Source organism: Heteronotia binoei, chromosome 6 (assembly GCF_032191835.1).
Source record: "Heteronotia binoei isolate CCM8104 ecotype False Entrance Well chromosome 6, APGP_CSIRO_Hbin_v1, whole genome shotgun sequence".
Classification (NCBI taxonomy): Eukaryota; Metazoa; Chordata; class Lepidosauria; order Squamata; family Gekkonidae; genus Heteronotia; species Heteronotia binoei.
In genome coordinates, this window is record NC_083228.1 from 102,961,693 (window position 1) to 102,980,647 (window position 18,955).

General features: G+C 40.8%; 1 protein-coding gene across 8 annotated transcripts in view; it reads left to right on the forward strand.

Moving 5' to 3' along the window:
• The window catches only part of ZBTB38 (zinc finger and BTB domain containing 38), a 46,765-nt gene extending 35,313 nt beyond the window's left edge, over positions 1-11,452 (forward strand). For 7 of the 8 annotated variants that reach the window (XM_060242278.1, XM_060242279.1, XM_060242280.1 and 4 more), the window contains one exon: positions 4,467-11,452. In XM_060242278.1, coding sequence (XP_060098261.1) covers positions 4,467-8,063 — 3,597 coding nt within the window. In that variant the 3' untranslated portion in view covers positions 8,064-11,452. Of the gene's footprint in view, positions 1-3,519; positions 3,717-4,466 lie in introns of those variants that run through there. The other variant, XM_060242281.1, reaches the window with a different exon arrangement.
• The last annotated feature ends 7,503 nt before the right edge of the window (positions 11,453-18,955 follow it).

Genomic DNA, 18,955 nt, shown 5'->3' on the forward strand with positions numbered 1-18,955 from the left:
GCATGCTGAGTTGCTCACTCCAACAGTTTGCTCATCAAGATACTTGCTCATAGTTGAAATATGGCCATTACAGTACAATTAAACAATATGTACCTATAGGGAGGATAATCGTTTAGCTTTTGGGTCCTTCAAATGTACAGCCAAGGAGACCCTTTATGGCCATAAATTCAGGTGACTAGTTTTTTGCAGAATTAATAATTTGGTGCATAAAAGATAGCCTCAAAGAAGACTGAGCTTCATCAACACATTGTAGATTTTTAAAAATCAGCAGTTTATCTTCATTAATTATACCCAAATGTTGTCAGCAGCCCTGAGTTCTTTATTGGGATAGGGCAGAATATAAACCTAATTAATTAAATAAATACTGATTATTTTTGTTGTAGATTAATTATGTCTTTCTAGAAGCGGCTACCCAACTACCAAAAACATATAATCTCTTAAAGATTTTAATTTTTTTCTGATTGCAGTGCTTAGCTTGCTGAAGTCAGCAACAATTTTCTACTGCAACTTAGGTGGTACCTGAAGATCTACCTGAATTGCAGCAGATTTTCAGGTGCAGGAATCAATTCCCCTGGATATGATGACTGTATTGGAGGGTGGACTCTGGTATTTTACCCTGCTGGGAGTCCTCAGGTCTTCAAACCCAACCCTTTCCAGGTTTCACTCCAGAAACATCCAGAAATTCTCAATCGGGAGTTGACATCCCTACTGCAGTGGCATAAATGGGGAAATAACTCTCCCCTCTACCCCATTTCAGCACAAAAAACAGCTGTGTTCTGAGACCCTGGGTCTCTTTTGCTTTTTAACAGAATTTCCCGCAGATGCCGTGCAACTCTGGAAAGGCACAGTTGGGCCTGAGGAAGCAATATCTGACTGTTTAAAAAACAGCACATATAGTTTGGTGCTAAGCTCACCTTAGTTAGGCAAGCATGCAGACAAAACTAGCACTAGTTGATTACAAGCTACAGGGCAGCATTTAAAAACCAGAATGCAGTGGCTGCTTTCAGATGACCAAATGTCATGGTTTGTTCAGCCCAAAAATGAGCCTTGGAAGTCTGGACTCACATGCTCAGGGCCAGCCCTAGACCCTTTGGCACCCTAAGCAAGGCTAACTACTTGCACCCTCCCCGCTTGTCTGGGGTCGCTTCAGCCAGATCTCTCTATTCTATCCTATGGGCCCATAGGATGGAATGGAGAGATCCGGCCACTGCTGTGGTGTGACCACAGAGAAGGGGGTTAAAGTTTAAAACCCCTTCTCTAGTATTGTGCCACAGTGGCAGTCCAATCCCTCCATTCTATCCTGTGGGCCCATAAGACAGAATGGAGTCCCCAGGGGTGCAAAAGTAGGGAGAAAGCCCCTGCCGCCCATGCCTCTTGGGAGTCTCCTGAGAGGTGTGGGGTATAAGATCCTCTCTCTCTCTTTTTGTACCCCAAGAGTGCAAAAACAGGGAGAAAGCCCTGGCTGCCCGCAAGAGGTGCGGAGGGACTCAGGGACTTACCTTTCCAAGTCACATGGGGAAGTGCCCAATTAAGTGCAAACTTTTTATGGGGTGGTTTGCCATTGCCTTCCCCAGTCATCTACACTTTCCCCCCAGCAAGCTAGGTACTCATTTTACTGACCTCGGAAGGATAGAAGGCTGAGTCAACCTGGAGCCAGCTACCTGAACCAGCTTCCACTGGGATCGAACTCTTACAGGTAGTTCAAAACCAGAAATCTGATGCAATATACAAAGTAAGGGTAGAGGGAGTGAAAAAGCTTGAGGACTTCTGCAGCTCATTCTCCTCAGGAACAAACTATGGTTTGTTTGGTTTGTTCCTAACAGCTGGATACAGCCAATGTAGAATGCAAAAACGTAGAGATTGCTGTGCACACCTTCCATTAGAGGGAGCTACTTATCTATCTATATAATCTATCTACAACTCAGTCAGACAGCATAAAACATCCAAAAAACAGTGTCGTTAGGAAAGAACACCTAGGTGGAAAGAACAGTTCCAAAGAAGCAACCTGTTATTGAAGCTACACATATCTCTTGTGTGTTGCTTACAGTCCTGGATTGAAGGTTGAACTGGATAGGTAAGCTCAGCCCTAAAGTATGCTATATACACAGCCTGATCCTAAATCGAGACCTGGATGGACCATAGGCCTGTGTTGTCAGGAGCTGCCTAAATTGGCCCAGCAGGCCTAGCTGCTCCTGCAGCTCTGGCTCTCACTTCTGAAGCAGCTAGGGCTGGACCTACAGCTACGCTTGCCAACCTCCAGTTCCCTTTGAGAAAATGGCTACTGGGGAGGGGGGCTCTACAGCATTATACCTAGGGTTTTCAGCTCTGAACTGGGAAATACCTAAAGATTTGGGGGTGGAGCCTAGAAAGGGTGGTGCTTGGGGAAGGGAGGGACTTCAATGTGGTATAATACCATAGAGTCCACATTCCAAAACAGTCATTTTCTTCAGGTGACTTGCTCTCTGTTGCATGGAGATGAGTTGTAACAGCAGGAGGTCTCCAGACACTACCTGGGAGACGGAAACCCTAATTATATCCTACTGAGGTTTCTCTTCAGACTCCATCCTCCACAGGCTTCACCGCCAGATCTCTAAAAACTTTCCATTCTGGAGTTGGCAAACCTACCTATAGCAACCAATTGATGGGGAATTGTTGCTACAGGGCAGGGAGATTCCTTGCGCTTTGTGGTGTGCAGAAATGTTTCCTGGGAAACTATCAAAACCCGATTTAGCACAGCTCTCACTTGCAGAATCAGGATTTCTGTGGAGAGCCTACTATGGACCTGGGAAATTCCTGGAGCTTTGGGTGCACAGCATGGGGAGAGTGTAGTTTAGGGAAGGAAGGGGACTCAGAAGGGATATGATGCCATTTTACCCAGGGAAACTGATCTCTGTAGTTGGGAGATCAGTTGTCATTCTAGGAGAACTCTAGGCTACAAGTGGAGGTTGGCAACCATATTAAATCCAGGCTGCATCAGAATCTAAACTGTTAACAGAGGGTGATCGGAAGGTATGATCAAAGCAAGCCCTGGCTAGGCAAGCAGACAAATCTTTAGCAGCTCATCAAAGGAAACCTTGTCCTTGCTACGCGGAGGCAAGACAGATTTAGACAGGGAAGCAGGCAGACGGGAACAAGGCCAAGATGTAGTCATAGAGCAAATATAATTGTCAGAGGGTGACACAGACAAGAATGAGGAACAATAAATGTATAGGAAGCAGAGTAAAGGTCACTGATCAGTTGCTCATGGGTGTTGTTAGAAAGATGAAGAAAGAAATGTGTCAAGACCATTTTTTTTTCTGAAGGGTAATGTTATGGACATGTAAGGGGGAAAAACTGGCCTTAGACTTAGAATGACCTGAATTTGAGCCCAGGCCTGAGGATAATTCAGTCACATCAGCTAACTCTATAGCAGTTCTGATTTTTCAGTTTCTGACTATTGTGCCGATTTGGTGTAGTGGTTAAGTGTGTGGACTCTTATTTGGAAGAACCGGGTTTGATTCCCCACTCATCTACTTGCAGCTGCTGGAATGGCTTTGGGTCACCAATCACTATCTCAGAGTTGTCTTTGAAAGGCCAGCATCTGTGAGAGCTCTCTCAGCCCCAGCTACCTCAGAGGGTGTCTGTTGTGGAGGAGGAAGATAATGAAGATTGTGAGCCACTCTATGAGATTCGGAGTGGAGGGCAGAATATAAATCCAATATTATCATCTTCTTCTTGTAAGTGTAATAAAGTTTTAGGAAAGGATTAACTAACTGGGCAATTATGGGATGGGCAATCTAGCATCTACTTTTCTTTACTTTTACTTTTATTTTCTAACAACTGCTGAGTTGTACTGTTTGAGGCTGACTGCTTGTTGCCTAAATAAATAGAATTCCTGTTGAAATAATCATAACTGTGAGAATTTGTGCTGTCGGAAGGAAATACTTAATATTCCAATTCAGCCACGTCTTGTATGGAGCCTTTATTCTAAAACCATTGTTGATAGAAAGCTAAGAAATTAATAACAGTTTAGCATTTATACACTGCTTTTTCTGTGTTCAAACTGCTTCCCATACATCATATATCAACCCTGAAAGGTAAATAAGTGATGTTATCATCCCACTGCAAATCGGGTGGAGCTGAGGCTTGTTTGAGACCACCTAGTGAATTCATGACTGATGTGGAAATTCAAACATTATTCTGTCCTATATCAGTTTTTCATTAGCAATGTAATCTACCATCCACAATTCATTTTGTATCTATAGTTTCAGTAAGGGCTTTGAACTGAAACATCACTACAATGGGGCAGGAACACCTTCTGCAGTGTTTGTATTAAGTATGTATTCTCATGATAGCTTGTGATAACGCTATGGTAAGATTGACATTTCTAAACAGAAGTTTTGAGGTGTCACTGGAGGTGACATAACTTTCCTGTTTTGCTCCTGTTAACTTTCTTACCCCTCTCTCTCTCTCTTTTTTTTTTACAGATGACCATCATGTCTCACCTAAAAGATCTCAAAGATGACTTCCACAGTGACACTGTCCTCTCCATCTTAAATGAACAGCGCATTCGGGGTGTTTTGTGTGATGTCACTATAATTGTAGAAGACACCAAATTCAAAGCCCATAGCAATATCCTGGCTGCTTCAAGCCTTTATTTCAAAAATATATTTTGGAGCCGTACAATCTGTATTTCTGGACATGTATTAGAATTAGATGACCTAAAGGCTGAAGTGTTCACAGAAATTCTTAACTATATCTACAGTTCCACTGTGGTTATTAAAAGACAAGAGACTGTTTTAGACCTTGCAGCTGCAGGAAAAAAACTAGGAATATCATTTCTGGAAGATCTTACAGAAAAGACTTTCTCAAATTCTCCTAAACTATATTCATTTTGCAATGCAGAGAAGGGTGAAGTGAAAGAAGAAAAAAGACAGGAAGAGTCCGCTATCACAAATGGACCAAGAATTACAAATGCCTATTCAATTTTTGAATCTGAAAATAGTAATAATTTGTTTTCTCCTCTTGACTTGAGAGCAAGTTTTAAAAAAATTCCTGAGACAACTAAAGCATCCCAAGTTAGTCCAGAGAGGAATGGAGCTTGCAAAGATGTAGAGCCAGCTAGTACTTTAGCAGAACATTCCTATGCTGTTACTGCAAGCTGTGATGCTTTTCAGCGAAATTCCTTTTATCATCCTGAGAACAACCCTCTTTGTAAACTAACTGAGAATGGTTCTGAAGCAGTCCAGCCAGCGCCTTTGACAGAATCAACAACTCAAGTGTTCAATACACCAAAGACTGCTTTTAATTCCCAGGTTACTGATGTGCCTTCAGTAAAGGTACCAGCCCACAAAGGAACAAATGCAGAGAGTACACATAAAGTAGTAAGTGATCAGACAATTTCTCTTCCTAAAACACACACAAATACTGGCAATGTTCTCCCTTCCCAAGACAATGAAAATAAATCTGATCCTGTTTCAGGGTCAATAGTCACTGCCATTCCACACATTTATAATAGTAACTGTTGTACAGAATCATTTAATGATGGAGCCCAGTTCAGCACTCATCTTCAGCTTCACACACAGCCTCAAGAACCTTTAGTCTGCAAATACTGTAGTAAACAGTTTGAAAGTACTACTGGACTAGAAGCACATGAACAAGTGTGCAGAGGATTGAGCAATGTATGTGTTCAAAATGAAAATGAGCAGCATTATTTGGACAATTTTGCTGCTGCTTCTAGTGCAAAGACTGGTGCCTCGTATATAAACTCAGAGCCTGCAATGGATGAAAATAATCTCACTGATCATCCTGTCCCAAATTGCACATTGCCAGAAACAGACCACTTTGTGAACATGGTTGATGGACAGATACTTTATACTTGCAATGTTTGCAAACGTACCTATGTTACCTTGTCCAGCCTTCGAAGGCATTCAAATGTTCATTCATGGAGAAGAACTTATCCATGTCATTACTGCAACAAGGTATTTGCATTAGCAGAATATCGTACCAGGCATGAAATCTGGCACACAGGAGAAAGACGATATCAGTGTATCTTTTGCCTTGAGACCTTTATGACATATTATATACTCAAAAACCACCAGAAATCTTTTCATGCAATTGACCATCGACTAGGAGTAAACAAGAAAACTGCTAATGGAGGCTTGAAACCAAGCGTGTATCCTTACAAACTTTATAGGCTTTTGCCTATGAAATGCAGAAGATCATCATATAAAAGCTATGAAAACTCGTCGTATGAAAATATCCAAGTTGATGAAGCCACTTCTAGTACTTCCATAATTCAGAATACTATTAATTCTGAATTACCATCACTGAATTTTTCAAACAATATACTGTCAAATACTTCTGTTTCCTTGGATACAGCTCCATGTAATGATGCAGCAGCAGCTGTGAACCCATCACACATTTCTTCCCAGGAAGCTAGTGCATCACAATCAGTCCTTAAAAATGATATTACTTACTGTACTGCAAGACCATTGGCCTCTACTGAACTTAGCTCTGGTCCTCAGGACTATAAATCTTCTATTATAACATTTAGTAGTAGCAATGCCAGTGAAAATTCAGCCTCTGTTATTAATTATAGTAATTCAACGTCTTCTGTGATAATGCACAGTAGCAGAGTTTCATCTGTAATAATGCACAGCAATGCTATCAATGCAATAGGAAAAAATAATATAGGAAGCTCAGATACTACATTCAGCCAGGCAGCAAGTAATGACCATGTACAAGGGTTAGAAGACAACAAAAGAGCAAGAAGCAATAGGGAAAAGAAGAAAGTGCCACAGTATGACAGAACAGAGACATCAGAGGAGGTAACATATGTGGCAAGTGCAGTAAAGTCCTCTAACACAACCACAGATATTTTTGAACCTTTGAATAAGACTGAAACCTACATTGCAAAACCTGCTTTACCAGGAACATCTGCTGATAGCAACGTTGCCCCTCTCTGTCAAATAACCGTCAAAATTGGGAATGAGGCTATTGTGAAAAGACATATTTTGGGATCCAAACTGTTTTACAAAAAAGGCAGAAGATCTAGACATGAATCAAAAGAAGAGCATACGGTTCAGGTTGCAGAGCGAGAAAAGAGAGAGAGAAGCGTTTCTCGAGTCTGTAGGTCAGACTACATTGAGCTCAATGAAATGTGTGATGATTTAAGTGACCATGACTCTAATGATAAGCCCTGGAGACCATATTACAATTACAAACCCAAAAAGAAGTCTAAACAACTAAGAAAAATTAGAAAGGCAAAGTGGAGGGAAAAGTGCAGGAGCAAGAATTCCTACAGAAGAAGTGAAAAGGCAGGAGTCATAAATTATGCACTTAGGAATATTTCTGGAGAAAAGAATCTCAGTCAAGAAGATGATGAGAAAATGCCAAGTCTTCACTGTGAACTCTGCGAAAGACAGCACACTTCTGCTGAAGAAGCCTTAGAGCATTTGCACAGGGACACAGTTCCTTCTGAGTCTTACATTTGTGACTTATGCCAAAAACAGTACCAGAGTCCATCTGCTCTAAGGATGCATATGCGGAGTCATGCAAGAGAGAAACCCTACCCTTGCAAAACCTGTGGGAAGAGCTTTTCCATATCCGGAAACCTAGAGAAGCATGAACGTACCCACTTGGGTGTCAAAGATTTTGTCTGTCAGTATTGCCATAAGGCATTCACTCTGAACGAAACTCTGAAAATACATGAGCGAATTCATACAGGAGAAAAGCGCTATCACTGTCAATTCTGCTCTCAGAGTTTCTTATATCTTTCTACCAAAAGGAATCATGAGCAAAGACATAAACGTGAGAAAAGCGGGAAAGGATATGCATGTTTTCAGTGCCCCAAAGTTTGCAAGACAGCAGCTGCTCTTGGAATGCACCAGAAGAAGCATCTCTTCAAAAATCCCAAGCAAGAGGATAAAAAAGATGATTTATTTCATGAAAGCACTAAATCTTTCTTGAATCAACGTTTTGTTGACTCAGATGGACAGCACACAGCTAAACCTTTGATTGCTCAACGTTTCATTGACCCAGCTGAGCCTGAAGCAAGTAGCATTCAGAATGTTGGACTTTGAGAGAGAAAAATCAGAGAAATGAAAGGAAGAAAGACTAGAAATACAAGTAATTAATGCAAAAAAAAGTCTAGATACATGAAAATTCTAAAGAGGTATTATTCCAGATATAAATATGTTTAATATACTGTATAAAAATGTGCCATAAAGAAGCAAAAATTGGAATTGTAAGATTTCTGGTGCAGTTTCTTGTATGAAGTGCTAATAGCAGGTGTGCTTCATCCCATGGAAGAATGTCTGCACTTAGGCAGAGGAAAACAATCTGCCTAGTTGAAATCTTTTAGTTGGAGACTAAAATTAACCATTGAACTAGGTTAAAACCATTCAGAACAAAACAAAGGCAAAACATATCAGCTGACCAATTTATACTGGAAATAGAAAAATATGCACCCACTATTCCTAATCAGAATTCAATGTTAATTTGTTTTCAAAATTCAGTGCTGCACTTTAATTTTCCATAGTTCAGAATATACAGCATTTTGCAAAGATTCTAATTTTTTGTCATCAGAAAAAGCAGCACCAGCAGTTCTGAATTTTGAACACAGTTAGAGAAAAGCCTTGTGAGGACCGTTGAATATAATAAATCTTTGTGTTGTTGAGCGTGCACTACAGTGTTTTATGGGCTCATTATATGTTAATGCTATCAGACAGGCAGCTTAATCAGCAAAAGAGTTAAATACATATGGCATGATCCTCGTTGGACCAAATGTGCACTTGGGATGGGATTGATCTAGGATTAGATGGAACCCTTCCCTCCCTTCTGGACCATAACACACAGACCATTACTTTCAATGGAAAGCCTATTTGTGCTTCCCTGATGAGCATATAGCCATCCTTCTCTTTCCCAGGGTCCGGATCAACATTACTTATTTTTGAGCAAGAGTAATATGCATGTTAAAGGCCAGAGAAGATGAATGGCATGCATATATAGGGAATGTACATGGACTTCCTATTTAAATTCATTGTTAGCATACTGGAGCATATGCGCGCCTGTGTGTGAGGGCCAAACAAGAAAGATACACTGAGCTGTGTGTCAGTACCTTTCCAAGTATGTAGCTATGCCCATATTGGTTGGGAGTTGGATCTGAGATTTAATCAGATGCTAATGGGTTTAAATTCAAGTACTTAATTAACTGGCTTGTGTTTTTGGTTAATTGTCACTGGGTTTTACATGGATCCAGTTCAGTCTGCTCTTATGACATGAGAAATATAACAAATTTGTGACAGCCAGTGTTATTCCAATTAAATCTGAGCTCTGAAAGTCTTGATGGTTTATAGTGAGACAGACCTACCTAAATAGGATATGAGATACAGGCATTCTGTAACATCAGATGCAACATCTGAGTTTTCAGTGCTGTTTTTTCATTTTATTTATTTTTGGTACCTTCTTTCTTATTTATATATAATGTTTACCTTGGTAAAATTTTGAGATATTGTAAAAATGCACTATGCTTCCCAGGGGTGGTTTAATAGAATCTATGGAAATTTTGAAAATTGCACAGCCCCCAAATCTGATGTTTAGAGCATCTTTATAAAATTTCTTCATTTTGCTGCCCTTATAGAATTGCAGACTAGTATTGACTGAATTATAGCAGATATCCCCTGCTTTAGCTAAAGCTGCTCTGAATTTCCTGTATCTCACCAGGAAGACACAGACCAAACTTCTGGTTTCCATATAAGAAAACTAATGCAAAAAAAGAAGATAGAAATCTTGGTTTCTAGATGCCTTTATACTTATGAGTCCCTATGGGATTGAAACTCTGGTTATCCTGCCAATAGGGATATATTTCTGTGGCAGAAATATGGCAGAGATGGCTGTCCAACTCTTGGTTTTGGATCATTGGATCATTAAGTTGCATACCTCCTCATTGTCCTGCTGACAGGTGACCAGAGAACTAATTATCTACATTAGGAAGCAGTTTTTGGAAGATTTTCCAGCAGATAATGAGCATTTTTCTAATGAAAAATGTCTCTGGGCTTTGGCTGCTAGTTATACACTTTATTTGTGTTGAGGGTCAGCCATCTAATACAAATAGCCTGTTTTGTGAAGATTTGTTATTTATGGCTGCATATATGTCTATGGCTACAAATAAAGTTTGTACAGAAATCCCCCCCCCCCCCAAATAAAACAAATATGATAAGAAAGACATTCAATAAGATAAGCATTTATCATTGTTTTGTATTGGTATTGGAGAGGAGAAGATTTTGTTGCCGCAATCACGAGATTGTTTTGTAAGGCTATGAAAAGGGGGATATTTATGTTTTAAAGTTTTGGAAGGTATGTGGCTCCTAATGTATAACTTGGGGATGGCTCTAAATAATATTTTTAATACTACACCTGACACATTTTCATAACTATACTTTATTTAAAATGAATGGCTTGTATCCTAAAATCAGTGAATTGACTTATATTTACAGAAGGCATCTTTGCCACTTCTCTCTTCCTGCTTGAAGCTTGGAAGGCCCTATCAGAATAGCTTGTAGTGCCAAGACTGCAGCTGAAATGGGATTGGCAGAAATCCCTCTATTCTTGTATGAACACAGCATGAGTTGGGGGGAGCTGCCTCATTACATTTCTGGGTTGTTCATGAGGGCAGTGGCAAAGATTTAACTCTGTTCACAGATCCTAGGATCCTAATAATACAGGATTGGATCCAAACAAGCCCTTCTGTTCACAGACTGCCTTCTTCCTCTTACATATATGTCCATGAATGGAAGGGCATCTTTGCATCCACTTTAGAATACTTAACTTTTACCTGGTAGTTGTTTCATAAGAAAATAATGTAAATTAAATATCCCACAATTGATGCCAGTATTGAAAAAACCTTTTCTCTACACGTGAACGTTTTTTGTTTGTTTCTTCCATAGCCACTTTGGATCCCCTAAAATTAAATGTTTATAGTCTTACTTTTAGTGAGATCTCAAATAACTTATGACATTTTCAAAAATGACATGTATGTTAATGACTCTAGACCAAAGCAAATAATGTGTAATATTTATACATAGCTATAATTTTACAAATATTTTCTATAATTGTGTAATTCATATGCAAAATATCTTGTGTTTGTTTGAGGGCTTTGTATATTTTGATAAATTATAATACCTTTGTAATTCTGTATGTTCCCTACAGTTTATAGAAAAGCAGGTATAAGATGGCAGCATCATGTTTATAGCTAAACACTGGGATAAAATATTACTTGTCAAATTAGAAGTAAAACAAGTATAAATGATGGTACATATTGTTAAGGACAGTAAATTGCTACATTATGGCATCTGTATTTTAGTTTATAAATTATTAATATCTGGTGTTCAGAACTGTGAAAACAATCCAATTTTATTTTTTGTATTTCTTTCATTAAAATAACCTGTCTCTGTTTTTGGATTTTTAAAAAGAGATTATTTTAGCTTTCTTTGCACAATCTGCTATCCTCAAACTGCTCACTATTAGCACACTAAATGAAAGATAATGATTTCATTCTGAAATAAGTTATTTGAAAAATGAAGATAGTTTCAGCGGGTAGCCATGTGGTTTGCATATAACAATTAGATTCAAGCACCTTAGAAACCAACAAGATTTTTGGGGTATAAGCTTTCAAAAGTCATACCATCCTTTGTCAGATATGAAAAATGAAGGTGACAAATCAGCAGATGTATGCCTGAAGTCTAACTATATTTAGGCTAATGCAAGAATCCTGCTAGCATAATAATATGGCACTACAATAGCTTCTTTTCAAATCCTGAAAAACTGGTAATCACAGAATGATGAATAATCATAGGAAGATGTTTACTTAGTAATTTAGGTACCTATCCAGTAAATACAGATTCTACTTCTATGGTACTGAGGGGCTAGTCTGGAAGCTAGGACACAGATTGGCAAGGCAACATGGGAGAAAGGGCTGCTACTCAGTGGTAGAGCATATGCTTGACATGCAGATCCCTAGCCATCGCCAGCTTTTCTTTTCTTTTTAAGGATTTGGTAGTAGGTTATGTGAAAGATCTCTGCTTGAGTCCCTGAAGAACCACTGCCGGTCTGAGTAGCTAGTACTAACCTTGATGGATCAATGGTCTGATTCAGTACAAGGCAATTTCATGTGTTCAAGAATTTTAAATGGATGGATACAGATTAGTGAATTGTGGGTTATGCTGAATGAGAATGTCACTCTTTCTACAACAAGGTTCAGGGCATGGTTCTTCTCACCCATCCTTCAAAAAGCTCTTTCTGGCAGATCAGGCTAAGAGAGGAAGCTGGAGAAGGTATGTGACTGGCCTAAGGTCACCCAGGGAGCTTCTAGCCTGATCTATTCCTCCTACACACACCTTATCCACATTCTCTTGATATGAGATACTGGCAAAGGTCTCTAAATTCCTTTCTGCATTTGCCAAGGGGAAGCTTTGACATACAGCCTATTCTTTACTATGCACTTCAGCTGCTAACTGCTGTAAACATGCCAAGACTAAAGAAATGGTAATAAGCTGCCAATCTTTTCAAAGTGGGCTGCTGCCAAAACATCTGTTGCTTTTCTAACTGGGCATGAGTGAATCCTATTGCCTATGAGCCAAACGACACATGACAACATACATGAACCCACCATGGGACTCACAGTCGTATTGCAGCTGTGAGTTTCCAGTGGGAACTCCGCTTAAAAGTATCATGGGGGCCCAATTTGGAACACACTTTTAAATTGTGTTTCCAAAAGGAACTCCTAGCTGCAATATGGCAGCAAATCTCAATGCACGCACATTGTAACATGTAGTTTGGCTCTCTACAAGTATTTGGGAGTCAGTTGGTGGGTAGAGACAGAGTTACTGGCATTTCAGCCCTTGCCTAATAGAAAATATGTCCCCTATTATAAAATCATTTGCCAGTCAGACTGCTCACAAGACCTTATTCTCAGATGCATTACACTTCTGAATTTCAAATAACTTTCAATAGATTAATATAAGTTAAAGGTATATGCATGATTTAATTACATGAGATGAGGCTTCTGACTTAACCTCTGCATGGGAACAATGACATAAACTGAAAACATACATTGGGTACACAGAGTACATGTTACTTTGATTTCCTCTGTTCCCACTAAGCTAGAAACTTAATTTAAAGTCATCTGACATTCTGAAGAACAGGACAGCTACTGCAGAGGAGGAGCAGTACATGGTTGTCATGGCATGCCAGCTGTTTCTGATCTTTTGACAATTGGTAGAACGAAGGATACATGATTAATAAAAACTTTTGTTCTACAAGAAAAAGAGTTGGCCAGAATTAGTGGCAGTTTTACTATTGTGATTAGATCCTTTTGTGCTGAAGAGTCACGACATACGTGGATGATACAGCCTGCTGAATGAAACTGTATATAAAACACAAATGATGGTTGTTTTGTTCAGCAGCCCAGGAACGCACAGGTTGGTCAGAGGACACATTGTGAAAATCCAGGACTAGCTGCAGCCTGATGCTTAGAGAGAGAGAGCACTCCATCAAGTTAAACAATTTCACATCCCATTTATTTCACTGGGAAAATTCATCACACGCCTAACTCTTTCTCATTACTTCAATGAGACTTGAGGGCTGTGATTCTTGGCGTTCTTACTAGGGAAGTAAGAATCACTGAACTCAGTGGTCGTTTTCGCACTCACCTTCCGCCGGCGCGACCCCCCTCTTCACCGCGCAGGATCTGCGCGGATTTCGCACTAAACGCTGCGGAGCAGCCAGAAAAGCCGGAAGCTCCCGGCGCAAAAGCCGCTCAAACTGAAACCGCCAAAAAGCAGTTTGGTGTTTGCGTGGCTTTTGTGACGGGAGCTTCCGGCTTTTCTGGCTGCTCCGCAGCGTTTAGTGCGAAATCCGCGCAGATCCTGCGCGGTGAAGAGGGGGGTCGCGCCGGCGGAAGGTGAGTGCGAAAACGACCAGTGGGATTTACTTCTGAATAATAATATGATCTGCTGTTAAGTACCTAACTGGTTAATCATGCCTTAAATTGAAAGCCCATGCCATGGAACTCAGAAAGAATAATTCATTGCCGCATGGAGAACATTACTGCTGCATATTAACGCAGAAGATGTTAAAGGGATGTAAACCATCTCCTGGTGATCCCTGGCCTGAGAGACATCTGGCTGTCCTCAACCAGAATCAGGGCCTTTCCGGTCCTGGTCTGGTGGAACTCTCTGCCTAATGACACCGATGCCCTGCATGACCTGCTGCTGTTCCTCAGGGCCGGTAAGACAGAGGTGTCCTACCAAGCCTATGTTTGAGGACAGCAATGGTTTGTCTCCAAGATGGCCTCTCTCTCCCCCATGAGGTAAGGACATAAATTGGTCCTCTAAATGCCATCTGGAATAGTCGTGGAATTATTGCTTAAACTGTTCTAATCCAACTGTCATTGTATTTATTGAAATGTTGTTAACCACCCCAAGCCCTCCATGCAGGGGAGGTCAGTTTATAAGTTAAATAAATTAATAAATGTATTTATCAGACAACTTTGAGTTTTTATATTCTTAGATTGTAGTATGTTTTTTTGGGAATGAGCCCCATTGGAATGATTTCTAATCCCATCGGATTAACTCTAAACAAACATACATAGAATTGGGCTGTATGTTACATAAACTACATTTAAAATTTGTTTCACTCTGGTTTTCTTCACTATAAATAACTATAAGATTGCATGTGAATGTTAGTAATAATATTATAAGTCTTGTTTCTTCACTCATCTTTAATCACCAGGCAAACCTGCATGCATTACTGATGATGTTCAGTTTATTCATCCAAGTAATATTTCACTCCTTCTATACGATACTAGTGACAACCTGTCTTCCTTTGCAGCCACAGGCCTATAGCCAGGATAGGGCCAGAGGATGATTTACCCCCACCTAAGAATCTTTTTTAAAACCAAGCTTTTTAATTTGTCACACAGCAGCTTCCAAAAAAGAGGTCTTGTTTTTAGAAGAGGAACACTTTTCATTTTAAAAATGTGCAATAGCTGGTTTCCCCCCAAAGTGGTTTCTACCCACCCAGTTCTGACCTTCAAAGATTTGCCTAGGGTGAATTTAAGCATTAAGCATATCATACTTAAATAATTCTGAGGCTTAAAACTGTCAGAATAACAAGGTTTTAACAGGACTGCACTTACCTGTAACTGTTGTTCATCAAGTTGTCTTCTGTGCAGTTGCACATTGGGACTGCACATGCACAAGTCATCCTCAGAAACAGCTTTCTAGCTTCTGGTCATTAAAAAGGCACTCCTCCCCTCTCAGTGAGGTCTTCCCACCAAAATTGTTGCATGCCATAAGAAAGGCATGCCAATTTCCTGCAGCTCTCTTGAGCTGCTGGAACTCTGATAATGTGGAAAGCTCGCAGTGAGACAAAAGGGACAGACAGTGTGCCCGCACAGAAGACAATTCAACAAGTGACAGACACAGGTAAGAGCAATTCTGTTTTTGTCTTTGGTCTTCCATGCAGTCTCACATTGGTAGCCTAGCCAGCTACTCACCAATGAAGGTGGGGTGAGATGTTTAATCAAACAGAGAATATGATAGCCTTTCTCACTGCTGATTCCCAATTTACATCTATGTAATGAAGATATCACTGGACAATTACTCTATAGATGTCCAAGAGAGAAACACCACGAAGGAAGGCAGCCAAAGAAGTCAGAGCCCTGGTGGAATGGGTGCATACATAAAGCCAACTGCCAACAGCAGTGTGCTGATAACAGAATTTAATAGTCTGAACAATCCAATATGGAACATTCTGGAAAGAAGCAGCAGTGCCCTTATGAGAGGGCCTGAGTGACAAACAAAGAAAACTAATTCCTTATGAAAACATGCATGTGGCAAATAAACTAATAAAGACCTTTAACACTTAAAGTATGGACTGCTTTTTCACTTGGGGAAGATGAGTTCAGAAAAAACTCAGATAATGTAATCACCTGAGCCAGGTGGATCTGGAGATCATCTTATGGAGAAAATGGAGGCTGGGCCTCAGTAGCACCCTCTCACGAAAAACAAAACTATATGTAAGAGGAATCACACCTGAGTGCCAGTTTCCTGACCCTCCTAGCCAATGTAATGGCGGCAACAACAACAACAAAAAACACCACACACTTTAAGGCACTGGGCAAGTGGCCAAAGGTTCAAAGGGTAGTAACATTAGTCTACACACTTTAAGGCACTGGGCAAGTGGCCAAAGGTTCAAAGGGTAGTAGCATTAGTCCAGAGATAACATCAAGGATAGGCTCCACTGTGGAACAAGAATCTTTGAAGGGAGATTATATAGACCCTTAAGGAATTGCCTAGAAAAATAGTAAGAAAAAACAGTACTGCCATGCAAGAAATTGTGGAAGGCAGAAATAGCAGCCAAGTGCACCTTTACAGAGGCAGGAACAAGTCCTCCATTTTTCAGATATAACAGGTGATCATGATAAAGAAGCAGAGGACACAAAGGTGCATTATGACCAGTACCAACTAACCAGGAGCTGAACCTGTACCACTTTGTAGGCATAAGATTTGCAGTTAGAGTCCTTTCAAGAATGTAGTACTAGAAAAAATCATATGGGAGGATATAGCAGCCAGGCAGTTAGATGTAGTCACTGTACTTAGTGATTCCAAACCATACCTTTGTGTAGCAGGTCCAGAACTATTGGGAAGTGAATGTAGTGACCCCAAAATATGGTCATGAGGTGGGAGAACCCTGTCTGAAGAGGCCAAAAAGGCACCACAGCATGTTTTTGGATGTCTGATCCTGGCCAAGACCCTACCCAATAAAGGTATGGGAGGAAACACATTAAAAAGTCCTTCTCCCCATGAGATCTGAAAGGCACCAACAGAACAGGGATCATGACCAGTCCAGTCCTATAGCTGAAGCATGTAGCCTTCCTGTTAGTCCTGGTAGCAGTTCCATGCTGGAAAACCCCCAAGCATGGAAAGCAGGGAGGATATACTTGTTGGAAATGCATCACTCACATTGTGGTAAAGACACCCTGCTCCAGCAATGTGGATGGCTTGGATGCGAATGTTGTGTTGTATAGGCCAGTTTCATATTCTGGATGTTTCTACACAGAGAAATAGGAAACCATGCTGCCCTATTTATTCAGGTAGAACATGGAGACTATATTGCCTGTTTGCACTTGCATGATTTCATCTTGAAGAAAGTCTGTAAAATGAGTGAGAGCAAGGCTAATCCTCCTAAGTTTCAGAACAGCAATATGCAGGGTAGATTCTAAAGAAGACCAAGTGTGCTGTACGGAAACATTATCACTGCGCTCCCCCCAACCTATCAAGGAAGTATCAGTAGTTAAAGAAACAGGAGTTGGACCCAAAGAACATACCGTTTAGCAAACTGGGCTCCGCAGACCACCAGAGTAGAAATTGTAGAACACGTCATAGGATAGACAGCTTAGAACTCTGAAAATAAATACAGGGTTAAAAATTCCTTTAAAGACAGTTTTGAAGAGGTCTCAAATGCAGCCTGGCAAAAGGTACAACTGCAGCTGTGGATGCCATCAAACCCAATGATTTTTGAATAGCAAACACTGTTTGAAATCTGTTACAGCAAAGACTATGGACAAGACTCTGCGGTGCTGGCAAGAGTGAACATTATGTGAGTCCCCTAAACAAACAAGGCAGAGGGAATGTTTATTGGTCTATAGCATTTTTGTACCACATTGGTTACCTGCCCTGGGGCTGCAGGAGAAGTGGGTCAATAGTGCCAGTTCACAGTCAAGAGTACTACAGTCCCAAGGTCAGTTACCGGTTCATCAACAGGCAGAGTTCAGGGTCATCAAAAAAGGCAGAGTCCTGTTAATCTGAGATCATTTAACAGGCAGGTCCAAAAAGCAGAGTCAGGAGTCATTCTGTAGGTTGCAGTTTTCAAGGCAGGGTCCAGTGTTGTCGTCACAGAGTTCGCAAGATTGTGACGCATTGCTTCGATGGTCTGCAGGTCTTCTGGTCTGATTTATACAGGTATCTCTTAGCAAGCCTTACCTACAGCCATTTTCTTGGAAGTCCTTCTTTAGCTACTCGGAACTTTTGCCAGCAAACAGCTTGCACCTGGCCAAGAGCTGAGCATTCTGTCTTCATAATTCTTGTTGGAGTCTCTGCCTTTGTCATTTGACAGGTAGGGGTGATTCTGGACTGTTCATCAGCTACTTCAAAACTAGGCATGGGTGGCTCAAGGTCAGCTGCTTGCAATGAATCTTAAGGATCCTGCAGCTCTAGCTTGCTAACCTCAGGGCTGGCTGCACATGGCTCCCCGACTATTGAGGAGTTGTCTGCCATACTGGACTCAGACTGGCCCACAACATCACCTTTTTAAAATAAAGCCTTCTGAGCCATCATGAAAGTGAAAAGGAACAAGGACATAGACAAACCAAATGGAGATGAAGGTTAGAAACATCTGAGGAAAAGATCCAATGAAATGTAATGGAGCAAAGTGAAAGACGCTCTCTCCTGAAGGTGGCAAGAAGAGAACTGAGGGGAAATTACATTCCTCCCTCATGGCTTGTAACAGTTTTGGCAGGAAAAGGTCACCTTGTGTGCTAAGGGGAAGGAGCAAATTTTCAATCACCAGAAGCTAGAAAGCTCTTTCCAAAGATTGGCCTGTGATGTGGAACTACACAGAAGACTGGCAATGAAACAAGAGGTAATTTAAGGGAGTTATCCATTTAAGTGTTCATTAGAAGCTTCTGGGCTTAACTAACTGTTTTAAATCTCTCTCTCTCGGCTTGACTTCGCGAACAAAGATTTAAGAAGGGTGCAGTAGTCCACGTCTGCTGCAGGCTCGCTGGTGGCTGACAAGACCAATGCGGGACAGGCAGATCTGGCCACAGTGGCTGCAGGGAAAAGTCTGATTTGGGGTTGGTGCTGTAGCAGTGCGATTCTTCCTCAATCTCCTTTTGTCCTCAAGACCAGCT